This window comes from Rattus norvegicus, chromosome 2 (genome assembly GCF_021556685.1).
Source record: "Rattus norvegicus strain SHRSP/BbbUtx chromosome 2, alternate assembly SHRSP_T2T, whole genome shotgun sequence".
Taxonomy (NCBI): domain Eukaryota; kingdom Metazoa; phylum Chordata; class Mammalia; order Rodentia; family Muridae; genus Rattus; species Rattus norvegicus.
This window is the reverse complement of record NC_141535.1, coordinates 168,178,540-168,198,751: the sequence shown is the minus strand read 5'-3', so window position 1 is coordinate 168,198,751 and position 20,212 is coordinate 168,178,540. Positions and strand designations below refer to the sequence as shown.

The following is a 20,212-nucleotide window of genomic DNA, read 5'->3' as shown; positions in this document are numbered from 1 at the left end:
CCCTTCTGAGGCTACCCAAACAATGAAGATTATTGTCATTTTAGAATTTTTTTAAAAAAATTGAGAATATCATGTTCTTAAACAGTGTACTATGATCATATTACCTCAACTACCCTCTACCATGGTCCCATTCCTGTCAACATTTATCTTTTCCTCAGCTACTCCCCAAATATTCTTATGCTCCCCCACCTTTCTTTTTCCCTTCTTTCCTTCTTAGACAGTGGACCCAAGGCTATGGCTGCTGGACACTGTGATCTTCGCTGCTGCCATCCTGGTTTCCTTCCCCTATGGAATTCCTATCTTCTACTGGGTGACATCCAGAGACCTTCCACAGCATTCAACTCAAAATACTGTTATACATTTGTTGTTTCGTCACTTTCATGTAGGGGAGGAGAGTTGGACACGACTATAAACCATACTGAAATCTTTCCATTTCCCATTGTTTGGTTACTAGTAGTCAGTCATGATGGCTGTTGCCTCTGGCTCACCATTACCCCTGAAGGATGTACCAGTGAGAAGGCCTATCCTCATCCTGCCTTCTCTTAAAATGGGAGGATGAAGATGAATCTGAGATGAGGCACTTCCAGCCACAAGCAATCAAATGCAGTGAAGAGTCCTTGGAGTACCGTGTCCATCTGTGGCCAGATGCGTAGCAAATAGCACTCCTTATGCACAGATGAAGTTTTTTTTAATTTATTCTGTCAGTTTTCAGAGAAGAAATCAAATAGTTTACAAATGAATCCATCGAATAATCAGAAAAATATCTTCCGCCAGCATCTGCCTTCATTATAAAAGGCTTCAGAGACAGCATTTTACTGAGAGACTAACATTATTGAAGGGGAGCCTTTTCCATTAAGACAGGTGGGACTTCAATAAACTCTAGCTTCCCAGGAGTCAGTAATTTGAAAGGTTGGTATAGGTGACACAAGTGTATCATATGCAAGCCTCTAAGGTGGCTCAGTAGATAAAGTCCTAATGACCTTAGTTACATCCCTGGAAGCCACAAGGCAGAAGGGGAGGACTAACCCTGGGATGTTGTTCTCTTATCTGCATGTGTGCTGAAGCAAGTGTGTGTGTGTGTGTGTGTGTGTGTGTGTGTGTGTGTGTGTGTACATGTGTGTGTGTGGCTTCCTTAACAAGCAATGGTATATTGCTTCCTTAGCTAGTGCGAGGGAGAGAAATCAAGGTACATTGGTTAGTCAGTTAAAGAGGGAAACTTATTTACATTTCTTCAATACTAGAGGTTGCTCAAGTATAAGGCAATATTTCACTTGAATAATCTGAAGGAGTAGCTTCATCCTGACTCCCTGCAAGACAATTTAAAGTAAGGGCATGTCATACTGGAAACTTCCAGGAGCCCAGAACCTTACAGTCTACTAATGATAAAGCTCTGCCTGGGTAATTGAAGGAAACTGATCTTTGGCAAAAGAATCCCATGGAAGGTGAGAAAAGGAAGGCCATGAGCAGAAGGATATGCTGGGAGATGCCAAGAGGATTCAGAAAAATATACCAGACCCTAGTGACAAACAGACAAATTCTGGGGTAGATGACAGGAGTGTGGGTCATTACAGACACATATTTTCCCTAATTGGAAATGTTGATTTTGAACATTTCAAAACATAAAACCAAAACATTTCATTAGCCAAAGCATAGTCCTTTGATCTAAGCCTTATTCAGAAATCCACCCATCATTTTAAGTCCTCTGAGGAATGTTTTCTGTTTTGTTTTTGCTGATTCTTTTAAACTACAAAACTACATTCTACAGAGGTCAAAGGATAACAAAGCTATAAATTATGCCACTGAGCTAACTATGCTCAGAATTGTTGGGAAGGGTAACTGCACTCTGAAAGGAGCTTTGTTCTGTGGCCAACAGGTGGGCAAACAGTAATTGGCATTTTGAAAGCTTCATGGCCACCACATCTACCCTTAGCACCAAGAATAGACACTATTACGCATGTACTATCTCCTCCTAGAGTGGAGAGAGAGGTTTGTTCTTAGGAACTCAAATCACAGGGCATCACTTTGAACGAGGGAATGGCCATGGAGCCTGAGGTTGTCAATCATCATAGCACAGTCTCCTGTCCCTGCTGCTTTAAGTTGTTTGACTCTAGAACTGGACTCACACCCACACTACCCCACCCCGCCTCAGAGCGATCACAAGGGAAGGTTCTTTCCCCTTGGATTAATTGACATCTAAAAAGAATAGGGATCTAGAAAAGAAAAAGTCATCTAGAGAGAAGCAGGCAGAAGGAGAAGAGGGCAGCAGACATCGGATCCTATCATTTCAACATCTGGAAAAAGCCATCAGTGAACTATCTAGTGGTGTGATCCAAACCAGTTGTAGTCACTAGAGAACTTCTGTGGCAGTTTGAAGTCCCAGTAACACTCCTTGGATAGATCTCATTGTCTTTCCAGTCACATCACTGACTAAGGAGGGAAGTGTACACTGTTTCTGTGCAGCCCAGTAGCATGTATGATGATTCCTAGACCCTAGGGAGTAGGGGCTCCAGGCTGTCCTGGTGTTTTCTTTGTTTCCCTAATGTAGAAGGCAGAGAAGGGACAGCTTGACCTGTGATCTGGGAACAGCGCATTCTCTGTTCAGTGTAGCGAATGAAGATGCTGTGATTGTTGATAAAGTGCAAGTGGCTATTTTGTCTTGAAGCAAAGATAACTTTGAAGTTAAATGAAAAACACCGGGGCTCTGTAGTTTCTCATTGCACACAAGTACATGGGTACCCCAGTTCCCAGTGTACCAAAGAAAAAATTTAGTAAGGGAGAAAAATCTGATTTGGGAGTCAATTGAAAAAGAATCTGGAGGGGTTGGGGATTTAGCTCAGTGGTAGAGCGCTTGCCTAGCAATCACAAGGCCCTGGGTTCAGTCCCCAGCTCCGAAAAAAAAAAGAAAAAAAAAGAAAAAAGAAAAAAGAAAGAAAAAGAAAAAAGAAATCTGGCAAAGTACAATTATGAAGAATTGTCATCCTGTTAAGTTTTGTGCTTAGAAAATGAAAACTGAAAATCTTCTGAGAACTCTGATCCCTGCAGTCTGTCTTCTGATGCATTCACCCAGATCTGTTAGATGTGACTTCCAATCGAGCAGCACATGACCCTTCATCAACAATAGGCTTGTCCTCAGACGGCATGAGAAAAAGTGTTCAGAGTCAGTGCAGGATCCTAGGCTTTGCACAGCTAGACCTCAGCTAGCACTACAGACTCCCCACTAGCGCCACCGCTGCAAAACTCTTTATTCTCATTCAGCGCCTCCATTTCCCAATTCTGGCAAACTGAGCTTTCGCTTCTCCACCATGCAAACATCATTTTATTTTAAGTATTATGGAGCAGGCCTCATTTGTACTCTTTTCCTGGGTGCTTCTCAGAGAACCTGGCCTCCTACATGTCAGTGTGTAAACAATTAATTATTTATTTAACTGATAGCACAGCACTTGTCTAGGTGCTGCTCTTGCCTCCTCTTCTTCCTCACAGCTGCAGTGATCTGTTTAAGGAGCTTGTGTGAATGGAATGCTTGTGTCAAACCAACATCCCTCTGTGAATTTAGAACTCCCAAGGCTGTGATGGGCAGAAGACACAGTGCCTTGGGAGGTGATGAGGTTATGAAGGCCCTTGTTGTCTTCACAAAATTAAAATAAACCCCCATTCTTTGTTTCATGTAGCCAAGTAGTCATCATCCCCAAGGTGCGTTGGCACCTCAGTTTTATATTTGCAGCCAGAGCTAAGAAATAAAATTCTGTCACATATAAGCTGTCTTTCCATGGTGTTGTGTTACAGTGGGCAGAGATAATCACTACCATCTGCATGCCTCAGCATAGGGGCTCTCCTAAGACAAGATCCAGAGCAATCAGGGATGCTTCAGGTCATTCTGGCTGCCCCTGGGAGGACAAGCCAGTCACAGATTTCACAATGCATCTAGGGCCCAGCACAACAATCATTTCTGTCTTCTAGCAGTGCACCCACAGCGTACCCCCAGAAGCATGGCTTTGCCTGCTTAATCTGTCTTTTGTGTGCAGTAACACAGAAACTGTAGGTAATGAGTTACAGAACAACACCCAGGTACTTAATCTTGGGCTCAGATCGAAGGGAAGCTGTGCAAAGGATAGCTAAAAGGTCGGGTGATATAGCTTTGGCTTTCTACAGGATTAAAAGTGATTTTTTAAACCAAATACAAACTATTAATAGTTATGGTGTACACTCCCCCAGTCCTTTTAAGGAGCCCCAAAGAAACAATTTACTTGGGAAGTCCTTATGGTACACTTAAATGTCTATGTGGTCATTATCAGCCACATAAACAACATGGTCTTTATTAAGGTTGTATGGCCACCAACTAAGGCAAGCTTTTACTGTTTGCATAAGGTGACATTGTCTTAAAATTTTTATACTGCACAACTTGCAGTTTCATGGTTTGCTGATATAGGAAATCTATGGTACTCTCAAATGAAGAAGTCAGGGTGATACACAGGAAATGAATATTTGAAATTTGAGGTCTGAATGGCGAGTTTAGTCTCACCACTTTATGTATAAATGATATTTATTTAGTTTTTAGTACAAATACCCAATTATGGTATGATTTAGAAAATGGACAGAGAAGCAATATAAACTCAACCCATTAAAGTAAAAACTGTTCTGTCTATGCACTGGGGTGGGTAGCATTTTATCTTGTCTATTTCCTGGTCTTTATCCAGACTGTGGTCTATGTGAGGGCACAGTCATCTCCTTCTCACTGCTGTCATCATATTACCCAACTCAGTGCTCAATAAATATTTGTTGAATGTGGGAATAAATAAATGAGTAAATAAGAAAGCCACATTAATTCTACTATAAACAGGAGGAAGACAAGCAAATGTCTAAAGGAAATGGATTATTTTGAAGGGTTATAAATTTTTTCCAAGGATTAACATATACTTTATTTCAGTGATTGATTTCTGATTTTTGTTTTACTTTACCTTCTGATAGCAGCCCTATTTCCATCCTCGCCTTCCATTTTCACTTTTACAAATCAGTCCCCTCATTACAGCACCCCTAATTCTCAAAGGAGGGAGAGCCTCCTTTTAGTACCACTCCACCCTGAGCCATCTAGTCTCAGCAGGGTTAGGCACGTCCTCTTCCGCTGAGGCCCAACCAGGTAGAGTAATGGGATTCGGTAGCAGGCAAAAAAGTCAGAGGGAGCCCAATGTATGGCTGTTATGGCACCAACATTTAGTAGAAGGTGCACATCTGTTACAAATGTTTAGGGGGGAGTAAGTCCAGCACCTGCAAACCCTTTGGTTGGTGGTCCAGTCTCTGAGCACCATGGGCCAAGGTTAGATGAATCTATGGGTCTTCTTGTAGTGTCTTTTTTTCCTCCTCCATCTTTATTAACTTGACTATTTCTCATTTACATTTCAATTGTTATTCCCTTCCCTGGTTTCTGAGCCAACATCCCCCTAACCCCTCCCCCTCCCCTTCCATATGGATGTTCCCCTCCCCGTCCTCCCCCCATGACCACCCTCCCTCCAACAATTACGTTCACTGAGGGTTCAGTCTTAGCAGGACCCAGGGCTTCCCCTTCCACTGGTGCTCTTATTAGGCTATTCATTGCTACCTATGAGGTTGGAGCCCAGGGTCAGTCCATGTACAGTCTTTAGGTAGTGGCTTAGTCCCTGGAAGCTCTGGTTGCTTGGCATTGTTGTACATATGGGGTCTCGAGCCCCTTCAAGCTCTTTTAGTCCTCTTTCTGATTCCTTTAACGGGGGTCCTGTTCTCAGTTCAGTGGTTTGCTGCTGGCATTCACCTATGTATTTGCTGTATTCTGTCTGTGTCTCTCAGGAGAGATCTACATCCGGTTCCTGTCGGCCTGCACTGCTTTGCTTCATCCATCTTATCTAGTTTGGTGGCTGTATATGTATGGGCCAGATGTGGGGCAGGCTCTGAATGGGCGTTCCTTCAGCCTCTGTTCTAAACTTTGCCTCCGTATTCCCTCCCAAGGGTATTCTTGTTCCCCTTTAAAGAAGGAGTGAAGCATTCGCAATTTGATCATCCTTCGTGAGTTTCATGTGTTCTGTGCATCTAGGGTAATTTGAGCATTTGGGTTAATATCCACTTATCAATGAGTGCACACCATGTGTATTTTTCTGTGATTTGGTTACCTCACTCAGGATGACATTTTCCAGTTCCCTCCATTTGCCTATGAATTTCATAAAGTCATTGCTTTTGATAGCTGAGTAGTATTCCATTGTGTAGATGTACCACATTTTCTGTATCCATTCCTCTGTTGAAGGGCATCTGGGTTCTTTCTGGATTCTGGCTATTATAAATAAGGCTGCTATGACATAGTGGAGCACGTTTCTTTGTTATATGTTATAGCATCTTTTGGGTATATGCCCAAAAGAGGTGTAGCTGGGTCCTCAGGTAGTTCAATGTCCAATTTGGGCTATAAATTTTTGATCATCTTAAATTCTAAATATTAAAAACAATCTCAGTTTAATTTATCAAATTTATTTCCAGAATCCATTAACTTCTCTTTCCAGCCTTCATCGCAGGTTGGTTCAAGTATTCCTATTTTACAAAGCCATGTACAGTCAATAGGCAATATTTTCAACCAGATTGATGCTTAAGAAATCCTTTTTCAGATGCTGTCTCTTATCATCTTGCTTTCAGATATTTATGGCAATGAGAAGATGATTTATACCAGAAAAGAAAAAAAAAGAAATGTTAAAAAAAAACTTCATTAAAATCTTCTCCAAGCAATTCCATCACATCTCTGTAATATCAAAGGCAATGGAGGGGCAGGGTCAGTAAATAATATATTAAATATATGTAGAGCATAGGATCGGGAGCCTACCAATGTACTCATCTTTCTCCATATCAGTCCATCTCTTCAGATAGATGGTAGACCGTCAGACAGGCAGGCAGGCAGGCAGGCAGGCAGGCAGGAAGGCAGGCAGGGAGGCAGGCCCAAAGAGAGAAGAAAAGAGTTGAAAAGAGAGGGAAACTGAAAAACAAACTATGTCCTGTTTACAGGAAGGCAGGCAGATTCATATAGATGCCCTCTTCCAGGAGTTATTGGGGTGACTTAGCTGAGATGCCTGACAGTGGGGATATGGAACCTGAAGTGGCCCCTTCTTATGGCCAGGCTGGACCCTCAATGGAGAGATAAGGGCACCAAACCACCCACAAAACTTTTGACCCAACATTTGTTCTGTCTAAAGAAATCCCTGGACAACGATGGAACAGAGACTGAAGGAATGGATAACTAATAAATGGCCTCCAATTGAAACCCATCCTATAGGCAAGCACCATCCCCTGACACTATTGATGGGACTTTGCTATACCTCCAGACAGGAGCCTAGCGTAACTGTCCTCTGAGAGGCTCTATGAGGCAGCTGACTGAAACACACACAGATGTCACAGCCAAACATTGGAGGAGGTCGGGTACTCTTATGGAACAGTTGAGGGAAGTACTGAAGTCACTGGAGGGGCTAGAAGCACGAACAGAGCCAATTAATCTGGACCCCAGGGAGCTCTCAGAGACTGAGCCACCAACCAAAAAGCATACACAGGCTGGGTCAAGGTCCCAGAAAATATACACCATCTCAGTTTGCATGTGGGTCTACCAACAACTGTTGCCAGGGAGGAGGAGTTGTCCCTGACTGTGGAGTCAGTTCCCCAATAGGGCTTCTTTATCAGACTTCAGTGGGAGAGGATGCCCCTCACCCTACACTTGATTTGTCAAGATGGGACGATAATCAAGGGAGGCCTTACTCTATCAGAGAGAAGGGAAGGGGGACTGGGAAGGGATTCTGGGAGAGGGACCAGAGGAAACAACTTTAAGATTGTAAATGAGTTAATTAACTTATATACATACATACTTACATACATACATACTACACACACACACACATACCCACAAAACCTCTTCTGCATGATCCTCCCCAATCCTACCCCACTGGCTACATATCATACTGAGTGAAACCACTACTCCAGTCCTACTCACTGTATACACCATCACACTAGTACCACAGTGCTGCCTCCCATGGAACCCAGAGACTCTCCTTGTACCCAGTCAATGTTATTGTTGAGCCTAGGAACTTGCCTAATTTTTTTCCTGTAAAACTACAGTAGTGGACATTTACAAACACTCGCTGCCAGCCTGATATGTCACTAATTCTATGCTGTACCATGGTCCTTATGTAACAACAATGGTGAGTTTTAATTGTCAACTTGACCTGATTTAGAAAGAAGAGAGTGTCAGTGAGGAACTGTCGGTAGGGCTGAGTAAGGTCTTCATTAGTAAACTTTAACTGATATGAGAAAACCTAGCCTGCTGTATTTACAACCATAATCAGGGCACAGAATGCTGGAGTGTGTAAGTGTACAGTGAGCAGGACACTAATAAGCCAGTGTTTATTTCTCTCTCTGCATTTCACTAGGGAAATGACATGTTTGAAGTCCCTATCCTGGCTTACCGAAAACGATGGGCTGGAACCTGAAGTTGTCAGCCAAACAAACCCTTTTTTCTTCAAGTTGTTCTGGCAGGGTATGTTACCACAGCAACAGAAGACAGGAAAAATCCAGTTCCCACATCCATATCCCCACAAGGAAAGAACTATTTGAAACCTAATTCAAGTGCATACAACCTGGTTTTGCACAACTTCCTCCTAAGCTCTCGCAAAGCTGTCAAATGGCCTTCTCAATCACCACATTAAACAAGTCAGCTGTACTTTGTCAGAAACAGTTGTGACACCTGAGAGCAACAAGGGCAAAACTACTCTATTGTCATCATAGGCACTCATTTCGACATGACCAGCCATCTAAAATCATGAGAGTCATGACTGCCTACTGCTGTGTAACCTTTGTAGATTGTTGGGGCAATTCCTTGGCATCTGTAATTAAATAAGACCTCAGAGCACAGCATGCAATATTGCAGCACGACTATAGCACCATGGACTCCCAAGAATTTGCCTGCAGCCTTTGATGTGAGCTTCAGATAAGCTAGGCATATTCCACCTAAGGCAGCTTTTGTTCTAACCACTACATATGACCTTCTTTCTATCCCAAGTCATAGAGATTCACCTGCTGTTCTGCGGTCAGGAACCAACAAGTTCCCAATAAACTTTACTGTAGACAGTCATGGATCTTTCTGCCGCCTTATTGACTCTCAAAGGACGTTGGACACATCCTCATATAAAGGACATGGTTATTCCAGAAGAATGCTTTGCATTGTAGAAGGAAGGAAAATTCCTTATTGTTCTGGCTGGTTTTGTGTGTCAACTTGACACAGGTGGAGTTATCACAGAGAAAGGAAGCTCCCTTGAGGAAATGCCTCCATGAGATCCAACTATAAGGTATTTTCTCAATTAGTGATCAAAGTGGGAGGACCCAGCGCGTTGTGGGTGGTGCCATCCCTGGGCTGGTAGTCCTGGGTTCTATAAGAATGTAAGCTGAGTTAGCCAGGGATGCAAACCAGAAAGTAACATCCCTCCATGGCCTCTGCATCAACTCTTGCTTCCTGTCTTTCTTGAGTTCCAGTCCTGACTTCCTTTGGTGATGAACAGAAATGTGGAAGTGTAGGCTGGAAAACTCTTTCCTGCCCAACTCGCTACTTGGTCATGATGTTTGTGTAGGAATAGAAACCCTGACTAAGACATTTACCTTTATATATTGTTTAATTAAAATGTATTTTAAGGATAGTAATTAAAAAGATATTGGTACACACTATTTCAATTAAAAGAAAAGAAAATGGAATGAAAAACAGCATAAATAATGCAAGTGAGGAAATTGAAGAAACATAAAAATAGAGTAGAATTAAATAATCAGAAAAATACTAGTGACCTAGAATAAATTCTATGGTAATTGTGTGCACACAGACACAAACTATTACATGCATACACACAGAAAGACAAAAAGTATGAAGGCAAATAACAGTTTAGTAGGAATTATATATTTTGAAATAAAAATAAAACATCAATGAAAGTAGATAATGCCATATTTCTGAACTTAATTAATATAATTTTAACAGATATAAGGAAGGAAAATCTTTACTAAAGATTTAAGGTCTTATACAACCAAATAGATATGTTTGTATACATACACTCAGTATATAAATGTATGGATACACAGGCACATGTAAACACACACAGACACACACACACATACACACACACAGACACACACACACATACACACACACACACACACACACACACACCTTCCTCCAGGAAGCAATCCTTGCTCATTTCTTAAGAACAGAGAGGACTAGGACTTAAAGGACTTAAAGACTATACATGGACTGACCCTGGACTCTGACCCCATAGGTAGCAATGAATATCCTAGTAAGAGCACCAGTGGAAGGGGAAGCCCTGGGTCCTGCTAAGACTGAACCCCCAGTGAAGTAGACTGTTGGGGGGAGGGCGGCAATGGGGGGAGGGTGGGGAGGGGAACACACATAAAGAAGGGGGGAGGAGGGATTAGGGGGATGTTTGCCCGGAAACCAGGAAAGGGAATAACACTCGAAATGTATATAAGAAATACTCAAGTTAATAAAAAAAAAAAAAAGAAAAAGAACAGAGAGGACTTGGTTACATAACTCCAAATAGCAGGACATGAAAGGAAATACATTATTTTACTAGAGAAGCATCCAAGTTGAAAACTTATATGATCAAATGGAACCTCTGATAAGACAATAATAAGCGACATGGATAACACTGTCCTCTTGGTATGGCAAGCATGTATAAACTTTATAATTCCTCTCAAGACCCCAAGCCCCAGTGTAATCATGATGGAACTTAGCAAAACTTTACAGAGTGCCTGGACACCTTTCTTCAGAAAACCCAACCTATGACATGCAAGGACATAAGAACAGTAGATTTGCAGGAAGCTTTGAGACAGTACCGCTGAATACAGAGCCCATGTCCTGGAAGGTGAAAAATCACACACCTAATTACTTTTGCACTTCTCTTTAGCATTGAGATGATATACGGTTTCTAGGTATGCAAGTTGTCTGTGGGTTTTCTGAGACCTTAACACTGGAGAAACCTAGGCTACTAGTACAGGCTCATTTTTTTATATTGTTTTTGTAACATTCTTCAAACTTGAATATATTCCAAACTTTATACCATTTTAAAAGCAAGCTCTTTAAAATAAGTACGAAGACTGAGATGTTTAGTAGTATATGCAAAAAAAGATAATGAAACTGAAAAAGATAATTTAAGTATAAAAAAAGAAAAAAATTCCTTAAAAATATATGGCATTTTGTATATTCACAAATTAACCCCCAGAACAAGTATTAAATGAGAGAATAACAAATTAGCCAGATAATAGACTAATACAAAAAATGATTACGTTGCTATGTAACCTCAACATAATTATGAGGTTGAGTTTTGTAAAGGAAACACAATCTATAGAAAATATTAAAATAAAATGGGAATACATGATTAATCACCATAGCTAGGAGGTTGAGGCTGGCAGAGGACCACGGTTTTGAGGACAGCCTGAGTCACATAGCAGTAGAAAAATGTCTATCCAAAGCCTTAAAAAATGAAACAAAAAGGAATCTAGAAATAAATCTAAATTACATACTTGCACACACATATATGTGTGTACATATATGTGCACATAGCTGTTTTATGAAGAAAAGTTTTAACATTTATAGACAGGAAAGAGAACCCCAACACAAACGGAAGCATGGTGTTCCTAAAGTCAAGAGTCTCCACGATTACAATGTCAGTGTTAGCCAAAGATTTCTAGAGATTTTCAGTAAGTGAACTAAGTATGTTAATAGTTTGAAAGGAAACTTCACACACTATTACCAAAAGACATATTAAAGGAGACAAAGCAGGCTCCATAAGCCTGTAATTACATGTACTGAAGAGTCTGAGGCAAAATGGTCAACTCTTGATAGAATTACAGTGCTTAGTGGGTAACTTTCCCTGATTCTGTCTCCAAATAAAAGGAGCTCAGCTCAGGGGTAGAGTAAGTGCTTAGATTGTGAGAGCTGCTGGACCCAATGCCGATGTGATAGATATTCTTCCTTGTCACCTGACTATACCTGCAATTAACTAAAACCTAATGTGCTGGGTCCACAGGTGATGGATTTTGTTTCTCTTAATTAAATCATTTAAAGTGGGAAGAGCCATTTTTAATCTGGATCTTTTGAAGTGGGAAGATACACGCTTAATCTGGACCACATCTTCAGGTAGCAAGGAAGCTTGTTTTCCTTGCCTAGCTCTCATCACTCCTGCTGACAAGTCTATCCTTTACTGGCAAATAGTCTATGCCAGCTAAGAGATCCAGAATGATGGACCAAACAACTACTTTATTCTTTAACTTTCTGTTGGTTGACAGTCATTAATGTACCAGTTCAACCACAACCTATAAATCATTTTGATAACTTCCTCTCTATTAAGTGTCTATCATCTATCTATCATCTATCTATCTATCTGTCTGTCTGTCTGTCTGTCTGTCTGTCTGTCTATCTATCTATCTCTACCTACCTATCTACCTATCTATCCATTCACCTATCTATCTAACATCTATCTGTCTCTCTATCATCTTCCTATTTGTCTATCATCAATCTATTTATTCTATAAGTTCTGTTCTCCTAGAAAACCCTGAAGAATACACTCTAGTAATGTAATTTTTAAAAGACAACCAAGATGGTCCCAAAGGAGAAGGCAAAGCAAGATACCTCTAACAGAAGTGTCTACTATAGAAATGCAATTAAGTCAAAGCCATACAGTAAACAGATACTGGTGACCAAAAGAATCAAGCAGTCCAGTACAGGAGATCCTCAGCACAAACTTACTACATAAGCTGTCTGGCTTTGCATATCCCTGGTGAGAATGATTCTTTAGACAGTGGAGACTTCATGCTATTACATGCCCTGGTGAAAACCTGCACAATCACAGAAACACATGCCAGCAAGGCTTAAATATGAGAGGCAAGATTTGAATAGCTGAACAAACAAAGGAAAATTAGACCAGAGGCATGTGTAGGCATTTCAAAAACAGGAAGCAAGAGTGGCAATTACTAAATATGAAAATAACTCAATTTCACCAGAATTGAAATTCATCAGAAAAAAAGTCAAGTTGCTGAGCACGTACTAATTCATACTTGTCATTTTATCAAAACTTGAAGGAAGGGAAAGAAAAATTCTGTAAGAATAATATGAAACGGAAATCTGTGTTTATTGGTGATAAATGTTTAAAATGGACAGTTATAAACATTTTAATTCTTAGTCAAATTGAGGATGTCATATGCTAGGTCCACTTTCTGACCATTCTGAGGTCAGACTACTTTCAGTGGTGTAGAAAAGCACCAGCTATCCCAAAGATTCACTTAAGTACAGCAAACAGGAAAGACTGGCTATGGGCAAGGGCTGTCGCTCAGGGATACAGCACTTATAGGGACAAGACAGTGCAATCATGGAGGGACATCAACACCATAGGAAGGGTTGTTTCTTAAAGTCGAGCTCTATGCCAGATAAAATCATATCATGCTCTGCTTGCGGAAGGCAAGGTGATAGTTATCTTCTGATCATTAACTAAAATATGTCTCTTCTATAATATGTCCATCAGTAATACAGAGGTCAGTAATACACAGTGCCTCCCTCAACTGATCTAAATTAGTTGTTTTCTACTCACACGAGTAAACCCCAGACTCTTCAAGTGTTTCACAAAATTTGGAATTCTTATTTACAGCAAAATTATTTAAATAGGAACCAGGAAATGTGTGTTTTAAGTTGTGCTGAAGTATGCAATATGCGTCAGCTTCCAGGTACCTGATGATTTCTATCACTAAATATAATACAGAGCTCAACCCCAGTCATCTCCGGATAGCCCATTTTTGCTGCTTGGCATTATACACAGAAGGGAAAGCACAATGCAAACCTCAGGCACAGAGAGAAAAAATGTGGTGAAAGAATGCAGATGCTAAAGCTAAAAATATTTCCTGTGCCCTGAAATATGTATCTGTTATGAATGACAAGAAAGAAAATTCTCTTTTAACTTACATACCAAAGAAGACACAAAGAATTCAGCAGAGACCATCAAATCAAATATTTTCGTATTGTACAAATGGCACTGAAGTGAAAATTCTTAAGACCACCGAACCTTGACAATAATATCCACAGGGTATTAAAAGGGTAACATTTATCCAAATTACAGTAGATCTTCTGTGTGACTGAAATACACGAGCTAACCGGATCTTGAATGCTGTAGGGAACCATGGTACAACCCTACCTTGCATTCTTATCCTGAATGTCAAATTCTGCTCGCCAGAGTGTATGCCTCCCTCCTAATGAGACTCGGGCTTCTTAGATCTGCATAAGTGTAATTAGGTATCAATGTATCGGTTAAATGATGTAAACCTGTAGGTGCAGTTTTGGCTTGTGAACTTCTGTGTGCGTGCATGTGTGTGTGTGCGTGCATGCGTGCGTGTGTGTGTGTGTGTGTGTGATATATTATATAATATATGTGTGTGTGATATTATATAATATGTGTGTGATATTATATAATTAATATATGTATGAATATGAATATGATTGACTTGTGAGTGAACCTGTGTGTGCATGTCTGTGGAGGCCAAAATTTGATACGGAGTCTCCTGCACAGTCGCTTGTCTACCTTAATCTTTAGTTAGACCTGACTGCTTCACATACATAGACTGGCCTGAGTGCACCCAGTTTGAGATTAGTCTGCAGCTGCACAGCTGTTAGAGATCTGCAATCAGGTCCTCATGCAGCATGGCAGCTTTCCCACTGAGCCACCTTCCCAGCTCTCTTTAAATACTGTTTCTATTTCCTTGACTTGACTTTCAAGAAGTTCAACTAAAAGACAAATGTCAACAGTCATTCACGTTATCTGGTATAGCTATAGTCCTTTATCTCTTCCATATCATGTGCAGAAACACTCAGACACACTTAGACAAAGTTTTGTTGAATTGTGTAGATAGAGGTAGATGAAAAGTGACCACTGAGTTTGTGTGTGTATGAGTCTTGCAATTTTACTTTTAAATCACTAGGTGAAAGAAAACTTGTTTTCTTTAAATCACTAGGTGTTTGTAAACTTAGGTCAGCAAAAGGTTCCATTTAAATGCATATCACAGAAGCAACGTGAAAACAATAGTGTTACACTCGGCCAGAACGTCACGTGTGTGTGTGTGTGGTATGTGTGTGTGTGTGTGTGTGTGTGTGTGTGTGTGTGTCACTCACTTGCATAGATCGTCCTCTGGGTCTTCCAGCCCAAATCTCTCATCAAATGTCAGCTGGATCCGCACATTTTCATCTACTGCCACTAATCTCCAGACCAGCACCGTATTTCTTGGGTAGGTATGAGGAAACTTCGGGCTGTGGATGCTCCCATTACCAGATATAGTGACAACTCTCTCATGCCGGGGATCTTGCACTCCTAAATCAAAGACACAGGCACAGACATACTGTTAGAACGGATGTTTCCAAAATCACAGGCTTCAAAACAAGTGCCTACATTTCCCTTCAGGTGTTGAAGCCAAGCATGCCTCCTATGATATTAATCAATTATCACTCCTTTCAAAATCTATCCAAAATATTTTAAAGCTATGTATTTTATAATGGAAAGAAAATAGAAAATTCATCTTTTAAAATCTAGTTACTGAAGGGTATATTACTAACATTTTGGTCTCTAAACAAGTTTGTTATAATTCTATAATTTTCTATCATTGTTATTTTTATTTTGAGGCAGGATCCAATGTAGCCCACGCTATTGTCACACTCACTACAGAGTTGGGGGACATACTTCTGATTATCCTGGGTCTATTTTCCTTGTCTTGAGTTAATAAATTTGAGGCATCAAGCCCAACAGTACAGTACCTTTTAAAAAATACAAATCATGACTCATTTCCTAAATAATAAAATGATAGCATGGTTGCCTAGAATAAATTTATTTCAACATTGACATTAATTTTATTTATGAGAAAATATGAAATAACTTGAAAAAAAGAAATGTGAAACTAAATAAGCCAAAATGGAACATTATAGGAAGAGATAATGATAACGGATGAAACTCAGAATGGATGAAACTCAACAACAGACAACACCACAAGCATTCAGAGCCTATCATCAGAAACAGAAAAAAGGAGAGAGAAAAAGAAAAAGAGAGAGGGTGTCCACACCAGCAAGTACTATATTGCACTCTGTCAAAGGAAGGCTCTACACTACAATTCTGTGGGTTTTACAGCCATCAGTCCACAGATGTCACTTTGCTGGGAATAGAAGCACAAAGCAAGCATGCAGCACTACACAAAGAATCTGCCTACTTTAATAAACATTTGGTTTGCTTACAGCCAGTGACCAATGCACCCAAACTACCAAGAAAACACATGCTGGTAGTCAAATGACTCATCTACCAACGTAAAATCTTTTCTTTAATTAATCATTCCATTCATTTACATTTCAAATGATATCCCACTTCCTGTTTACCCCTCCACAAGCTCCCCATTCCACAACTTCCCTCTCCTCCCTCCCCTTTGCCTCTATGAGGGTGCTACCCCACCCACCCTATCCCACCCACCCTATCCCTCCCCATCCCTCCAGCATAGCCTTGCCTGACATTAATGGGATGGGATACCCTTGGTCCTATAGAGTTTTGATGCCCCAAAATGAAATCTTGTAATGTGCATGAAATACCAAATCTTGTATGTCTTAGGCAAAAGAAAAAAAGCTACATGAAAGCTACATGGTTTGTTTTGTTTTTAGAATTCACAATTATAGCTAATGTCATATTATCTGGCCCAAACATTCTGATGGGAACAGCATTATGATCTAAAAGGAGGCCAGGCAGCAGGGGTGTTGTACACCTTTGATCCCAGTACTCCAGAGACAGAGGCAGGTAGTTCTCTAATTGTAAGGCCAGCCTGGTCTACAAAGCAAGTTCCAGAGACCTTTTAACTCAAATAAAAAAAAAAACAAGCAAAAAACAAACAAAACCCCCAAACTAACTAAATCGAGTCAATATCATGGAAAAAAGGAAAGAATAGAAATTAAAAATGTAAGTACTGTAAAACTACTGGCTATATATATGCAGAAGCAGCTCAGCTCTACATCTGTTGACCAGTTTAATATTAAAATCAGAGAAATCCCTTATTGTCCATAAATTACATATCATTGGCTCTTTTTTTTTTTTGGTTCTTTTTTTCGGAGCTGGGGACCGAACCCAGGGCCTTGTGCTTCCTAGGTAAGCGCTCTACCACTGAACTAAATCCCCAGCCCCATCATTGGCTCTTTTAGAGCACATTTACAATGTTTGACAGAGATTAATAGAGGAGGAAGATCATAAAATCAACAAAAAATGTAACATTTCAACATGTATTATTGATAAAGATAACATTTGAACGGTTTATTGATAATACATAACTCAAGACAAGAGACAATCATTCTTGTCTGTTTGTCCCACAGATATGTCTGCGTGCTGGGATTACAAGAGTGTGCTATCTTGACAGATCTAATAAATTAATATCTTACCATGATATTAGCAAAAAGAACTGTAGTATTTAAAGTTTAGTAAATAGAATCTGGCTTCATCTATGAACTCTGTCTGTCTGGCAGAATCAAGGTTATCAGCCATGTGTCACGGCCCACCGCCTGGCAGACTTCACAAATGGTCTGAGAAATGTGCAGTGTGCTTGATTCCAAGTACATGTTATTTTTTAATGTTCAGAAAACATTTCTTTATGAATCAGAACATCTCTTCCTAATCCTTCTTTAACAAGCTCATGTATTCACTAATCTCACTTGTGCTTTGGTCTGCTGGTGTCTTTGATGTTTATTTGCATATTTCCTTTTTGACCTATTATTCTTCCTTATCTTCATCTAGATGGTTTCTGTACAAGCTAATTTAACAAGTTTCACTTTAAAAATACTGGAAACCCTTTGACTTGCAAGATGGATATTTGTACATATATATTCATGGAGTCCAGGAACAAAAATTAGGTTTTATAGAAAAATCAGAATGATGCCACTAGGCCTTATTGGATTCTTCAAAGGCAAACTTGAACTTCACGGCAAAATAAACATTTCATATCCATCTTTTCTGTGTAGAAGAGCCCTACAAGCACACTTGATGTCTTGCATTCTGAATAAGGATAAATGCATAAGATAATCCATGAGGCAGAAACCATAGGTTCTAGCTTTGATTTTTACCACTTCCTTCCTATTTTCTTTTTCTTTCAATATGACAAATGGTTAGACTTTATTTCTTGTCATCAAGAGCCATATTTCTGCCCTTTACTCCTTCCTTTTTGCCTCTATGAGGGTGCAGCACCACACACTTCATCCCCACCTCTCCGGCATCCCCCTATCCTGGGGAATCAAGCCTCCACAGGACTAAGGGTATCCCCTCCCACTGATGTCAGACAAGACCATCCTCTGCTACATATGTATCTGGAGTCATAAATTTCCTCCTTGTACACTCCGTGGTTGGTGGTTTAGTCCCTAGAAGCACTGGGTGGTCCGGACAGTTGACATTGCAATCTCCCTCTGCTACTCCTCCAGTCCTTCAGCCAGCTCCCCCCTAGGGATTCCAGAGCTCAGTCTGACCATTGACTCCAAGCATTCCCATTTGCATTGGTCAGTTGCCCACAGAAACTCCTTAGGAACATTCATTTCTTTTTCACATTGATTTACCAAAACCTACCATTTGCTGTGTCTTTAACACCATAGCAGAGTAAGACAGAGACAATCAACAAGGCTAGTACTATCTATCACAGTTTACAAGTCAGGAGAGCAAATGACATCTCACTGAGTAAAAGAGGGATTGCTATATTTAGTGCACCAAAAAATTAATAATAATATTACTTAAGAAATGCCCAATTAAGGTTGTTGGACTTGCTCTAGCTGACTCACTTTTGTCCTCTTGAAAAGGAGTAAACAAGCAAAAGAACTACTCAGCTACTTTGAGACATAAGAGACTAAACAGAGCCAGTTCTCCTAACAGGGAAACCAGTAAGTCTGTCTTAGCATTATGTGTGGCAGTACTGCTAAGGAATACTCTGCTACCAAAACCACCCCACTGTGTGCATAACCTTTCTACAGTGTGCCTACTGATTCACACTGTCTGCTACTTTAGTTCTGTAAATGTAGAGTATAACGGACATTCTGGTGACTTTTTTTTTCTTTTCTGCCACACTATTACTTTCATGAGGCAGATAGTTTTATGGAAATCTATAAACGTAATCTTGTCCATGCTTCATAGCTGTCACTAACTCTGACTCATGATATTATGAAGAAGTGTGGCAGAATGGAGTAGTATAGATTATTTCAGCCTTTAAACTGCTCACCCTCAAATCCTAACTTTACAAAGATTATTCACAGTAAGGAAACAGATGCTTCATCCAGCACCATTAAGTTCTGACATGTATGTTATATTAACCCTTAGTTGGATTTCCATCATTTGTATTTAATATCTTAGCTGAAGTTCGTCTACATAATCTATAATGTGCCAGCTGAGCACCTCGATCAGAGAGCACTGATTATTGAGATTGGACGTTTTCTTAATGTGACTGCTTATTTTTAAAAATGAAACATGATCACTAATGTTACACCCTCTAGGAATGTCACAATATAGTCTTATAATATTTCTTTTACTTTGTCTAATTTAACACATTAAGCCCTGTAATATGAATCAATAAAAAATAAAATTCTGGTGTTTTAAGAAAGCCACTTGATTCATGCTTTCTTAACTAGAAATAATCACGTGCCATTTAAAATTAAAATGCTTTTTAAAAGAAAATAATTTCATATTTACAATTAAGTGAATGAGACACACTATCCATAATACTCTAATTCAAAAAAAGAAAAAGAAAAAAGGAAAAAGGAAACCTGAGGAAAAGCTAGCCAATAGTCAAGTTACTTGACTTATCATAGTTACTTCACCTATCATAATGGAATCCAGTAGAAAGAAAAAAAAACAATGTGCAAGTGTCATGTTACTCAAGAGGTTGTTGGTGGAGACACAATACAAATTTAATCATATGTATAAAACTTCCCATTTCACAAGAGCAAGTTGGGAGAACCTTAGCTATCACTTCTAGGCAATGGCTTAGGAGTTTGATGAGGAAAAGTAGAAATTTTGTTATTGCTATGACACCATCATTTAGAGAAGTTAAAATTTTTCTTGAAACTAAAGAAATTATAAGAATAAACATGCTAGGCTTTTGGCTGACTCTTGCAGTGGGAATAAATGGGAACTTT

General features: G+C 39.8%; 1 protein-coding gene across 2 annotated transcripts in view; it reads right to left on the bottom strand.

Annotated features, from left to right (window-relative positions):
- Pdgfc (platelet derived growth factor C) overlaps positions 1-20,212 on the bottom strand; it is a 184,293-nt gene that overhangs the window by 74,545 nt on the left and 89,536 nt on the right. For both annotated transcript variants that reach the window (XM_087634789.1, NM_031317.1), the window contains 1 exon segment: positions 15,200-15,395. Coding sequence is in view for 1 of the 2 variants with exons in the window: in NM_031317.1 (NP_112607.1) it covers positions 15,200-15,395 (196 nt within the window). In the remaining variant the exon portion in view is untranslated.